Consider the following 5,026-nt stretch of genomic DNA (forward strand, 5'->3'; position numbering starts at 1 on the left):
GACGAAGTGAGAGAGTGGCATGGACATATATACACTACCAAATGTAAAATAGATAGCTAGTGGGAAGCAGCCGCATAGCACAGGGAGATCAGCTTGGTGCTTTGTGACCACCTAGAGGGGTGGGATAGGGAGGGTGGGAGGGAGGGAGACGCAAGAGGGAGGAGATATGGGAACATATGTATATGTATAACTGATTCACTTTGTTGTAAAGCAGAAACTAACACACCATTGTAAAACAGTTATACTCCAATAAGGATGTTAAAAAAAATAAAATTAAAAAAATAAAATAAATAGTTTCATTATATACTTTAGAAATGTTGCTCCATATCCTAATTTAAATTATTGTTTTGGGAAAAATAATCCATATTTTTCCAGATCAGCATAACAATGCAACATAGGATATCATCCCGATGGTTGCTTTTTGAGCTCTTCACAGTACTACTTGTATCTTGAACCATAATTTCAGTTTGGGCGGAAGTTTCCAGAAAGCTTAAAGACATGCAAATTTAATATAAAGAGAGTCAAAGATGAAAACAGACATAGAGCTGTTAATTTTATATTGTCTTGCAGTGTTCTTTCCTATTCATTGGCAAGATTATTAACACAGATACTGATGCTAAACTAACCCCTTTAAAAACAAATTTGTTTCATTTTAAAGGGTGTCTTAGACTTCCATCCTTTTTAGCTTTCATGTAACAATTGCTTACATCTTGCCTTCCTCAATCTTATATTCACTCTTTCAATATTCCTTCTACTAATATTCATAAATTATCCACTTTGACTATACAGGAACCGATGCCTCATTTTCAAAAGATGAAACACATATGACAATTCAAATAGACATTGTGCCTGTCACTTATCCTGGAGTAGCATACTATTTGCTAAACACAAATAATTGCTCCTCACTCCATACATGCCATTGTCCCTGCACCACCATATTTGATACAAAAAAACCTGTTTACTTTTGATATGAAGTGAATCAGTGGAACTTATTTTATAAAAATGACTGTATTCAAGTTGAGGATTGCTTTGTGGTAGGAGCAAAAGAATACCTCAGGTCATATATTCCAATCTAATTCAACAGAAAATGAACCATCCTATGCTCTAGTTAGATTATGAAAATCACTGGAACTGATAAACAAATGGCTACAAGAACTAGTAAATGAAAGAACAGCCAAGAGATGGAATTTGGGTGACCGTACATTGCATATATAGCTGCAATCCAAGAGATAATATCCTGTAGAACAGAGGCAGAGAAGCAGAAAGAAAAGAAATGAGGTTCAAAAGCAAACAAAGGCAACAAAGATTTCCCCTTTCTGGCATAGCTGTCTTTGTGGTACCTGGGAACAGTTTCTCCAAAGCAAGCTTTGGTAGGAGGAGGCAGTTCTGAGAGGGGAGCACACTTCCCGTGACCCGTAGGTGTCCAAGGCCTCAACCACCTTGTTCATGGGCCTACTGTAGGTCCTCACTCGCTCATACACTACATTTTTTTTCTGGAGGCTGCTGGGCTTGGCTTGACTGATGGTAGCAGTGGTAATGCTGGGGCTGGCACTGCAGCATTTCTGGGGATTGCTGAGTCCCACAGCTGCTGCTGCTCATCTCACTCCAATAGTTTGAGCTCATCATCTTCTCAGTGGTCAGCAAGGTACTCCCCAGATGCTCTCCCTAAGGAACAAACAGAGAGAGATCATGAAAGAAAGGGGTAGGAAAGCAGGCAGGCAGACACACGTTAGAAGCCTTTTATCAACCACCACTGCCTATAGTGGTGCCAGCGAGACATGGCAGTTACCTGAGCAACAGCAGAATCAGGTCTGGCAGCTACAGAGGAGGCAGCAAAGTAGTTGAGTGCAAATGCAAAGTGGAACCTCCCCGTGAGATTGCTCCAGGAAATAGTACTGCCACACCCCTGAGGGGCGGAATCACTGGGTAGGTTTACCTGACGGGAGAGGCCCTGCTTTGTTATGGAGATAGCTACTAGGCTGCCCAGTAGGCTAAGGAAGTCTGGTAAGAGCAGGAATGTGGAATTTCAGGGCTAAAGCCAGAGCTTCCAAATCCAGTCTTGGAAATTCACTTTAACTGTAAATAGGCAAACAAAAACATGCCCATGCCAAAACTTACTGCGGATAAAAGGTCACAAACTTCACATGAAAGTGCCTTTCCCATGGTTCTTCAGCTTAGCAAAGGTAATTACAAGCATGAGTATTATCATTCCAGAGTCCCAGACCAAAATAAGGGGTATTAGCCTAAGGACACATTAGTTTTCACAGATAAATCTGCATTCTTTGCAAAACCCAGCTAGTAACTGCAGTTAAGGGAGATTGCTATGAGGTTTCCTTCCAGCAACACTCTCTAATTTGTGGACCTGTTTATCTTGCTCCAGGCCTCATGTGGCTTTCTAATTTAAATTGAGGAAGATTTGTCTAAATGATTAAATTGCTGTCTGGACGTGGGAGATTTGGTCAAGAAAAATCTAACCATTCCAGAAACGTTTTGCATTTTAGCACTTATATTTATTATTTCACATTTTTACAAAGGAATGTACCCTGACTTGATATGTGCCTTATGAAACACTGAGTTTGATTGCCTTTTTAATATCTAGTTGTTAAGGGAGCTGCAAGTCCTGAGAGGTGCCTTACCTGATATAATGAGATTAAATATGCTCAGCACTTATATTTATCACTACTTGAAATTACAATCATAAGGCCTACTTAACCACCAGGTTTTTCCCTGCAAGATATTTCAGCACCACGGAACTCTAGAATACTCACTGAGGGTGTCTTCAGAAAAGGGACATCTTCTTAGTGTGTATATATACCATAGAACCCAGCACACCACCACCATTCTGGAGAGGAACAGAATATCATCAAGCTGGCTAGCCAGGTTTTTATCTGCTAAGTGAAGAAAAGGTAGTGACTTACTGGTCATTCACTCTGACCATGCGAGAAGCTTTACATGGAATATCTGTCATCCTCACAAATTTATGAGGGTTTATAGGCGAGGAACTGAGGCAGAGACATAGAGAGGCTGAAAAACTTCCCAAAGTTAAACTACTAGTAAAAGATGAGTCTGGGATTTGAACATAGAGCCTATAGCTCTACTACATTATACTGCTAAGTAAAAATTTAAATTATGTTCTGTATCTGGACATCCAATACATCTTCTAAGTGGAAAACTAAAACAGTTTTGAACCATTAGCACATTAAGTGACTTTAAAAAGAATCTATTGATTTTTTATGGAGAAGAGGTATGCAAAATGCTGAAAATCAACCTTAAAAACTCTTTAAAATAATTTATTGTATATTTACGTTTATATTTGCATACTGTGTGCAGAGCTTTCAAATCTAATCCTTGTTCATTATAATGCTGTTCCTCGAGGATCAATGAAAATTTAATTAGGAACACATGACCTGCCAAACAGCCTGGCAAAATATCAGATCAATAACTTGTTAATATCATTAGCAGTATCATTCTGAATAAGCTTTATATATGAATAGGGAATGGGTATTAAGTGGGGTCATCCAGTCAGCTCTGATTGTTGAAATCTGAATTTAAAACACACACAAACACATACACACAGTGCTGTTAATACCTGCATCCAGTGCTATTAATATCTGTATCCTAGTAACTAAAGTAAGAGATTGAGATGAAGACTAAAAATTCCTTCATCCATACCTGCCCTTCACATTTCTTGGATATATGGCATTTTGAGGCAACCAGCTTAATGCAGTTGGGCAAAGAGTAATGTGTGAAACTGACACCCTCTTTCAATTCCTGAGCCTCATCCATCACTTTTCCACATGTCTGGATATGAGGAAGAGAGAGCTTGAAGCTCAGGGATACTATATAAGAAATGAGATTAGACACTCTCTGGCAGACAAACCACATCTAAATATGAAACAGATGTTGACCACCCTTGCACACCTCAGAGAGACTTATCAATCATTCTCACCAAAGTTCGTGATCCTTCTCTGAGAATGCATTTGTGCCTTCGTTGATCTGCTTCTCCAATTGTTTTATTTCTCCTTTATGCAGATAATGTTTCACCTATTTTTTATTAATAAATGCATATAAATTATTTGACCATTTAATAATGGTAATTGTTCTCTTTTCTACTTGAAAACCCAAGGGCTTGACACACTGCATTCCTCAGGCTTCATGATTATGCTACACTTCTTAAACTGGTGGATGAGACAGTAAGAGTTGATTTCTTATTCTCAGCTCCAGACTTGTTCAGAGAATCCTTAATTATATTTCTGGCAGTTATTTTGTTTCACTCAGTAATATAGATATTTTATGTTTAGTACTGAAAAAACCTCATTTATGATGATGAATTTGATTTCCCCTTAGACGTGATATCCTTTTAGAAGCTAATTCATTTCTAACAGACTTTTAAAAACCTTTAGTGTTTTTGATTATAAAAGTAATTTATTCTTTAAAAATTAAAATAACTAAAGACATGGAAAAAGTAGAAAATGAAACTTCCCATATTGATGGTAAGAGCAACGGATAGAGTAAGGATCAGGAATGTCTGCCATATACATTACTGGTAATAAAAATAACAACAACAATGATTTGCATTTTGACTAAGCTGTTTTGAAGGCCATCTGAAGTCTTGACTTTACTTACCTCATAAAAGTGTTATTAGGTTTAAATGAAAAAGTGCCTGTTAATTGTAATACATTATCCAGATACAAACATTTTTAAATATATTATTAAAAGATGGTGTTGGGGCTTCCCTGGTGGCACAGTGGTTGCGCGTCCGCCTGCCAATGCAGGGGAACCGGGTTCGCGCCCCGGTCTGGGAGGATCCCACATGCCGCGGAGCGGCTGGGCCCGTGAGTGCTCCGCAACGGGAGAGGCCGCAACAGAGGGGGGCCCGCATACCACAAAAAAAAAAAAAAAAAAAAAAAAAAAAAAAAGATGGTGTTGTGTGATTTTTGTGAAATAGAAGGCTTTGAAAAGCAAAGCAAATATGAATGTCCCAAGAGGCTGTAGGTCTGGTTTTTTAAAAGCTTAGCTACCTAAA

General features: G+C 38.5%; 1 protein-coding gene across 1 annotated transcript in view; it reads right to left on the bottom strand.

Annotated features, from left to right (window-relative positions):
- POF1B (POF1B actin binding protein) overlaps window positions 1-1,669 on the bottom strand; it is a 92,932-nt gene extending 91,263 nt beyond the window's left edge. The window contains 2 exon segments of the mRNA XM_055081592.1: window positions 1,341-1,490; window positions 1,492-1,669. Coding sequence (XP_054937567.1) covers window positions 1,341-1,490; window positions 1,492-1,626 — 285 coding nt within the window. The 5' untranslated portion in view covers window positions 1,627-1,669.
- Between the last annotated feature and the right edge of the window lie 3,357 nt (window positions 1,670-5,026).

Source organism: Physeter macrocephalus, chromosome 21, assembly GCF_002837175.3.
Source record: "Physeter macrocephalus isolate SW-GA chromosome 21, ASM283717v5, whole genome shotgun sequence".
Lineage (NCBI taxonomy): Eukaryota > Metazoa > Chordata > Mammalia > Artiodactyla > Physeteridae > Physeter > Physeter macrocephalus.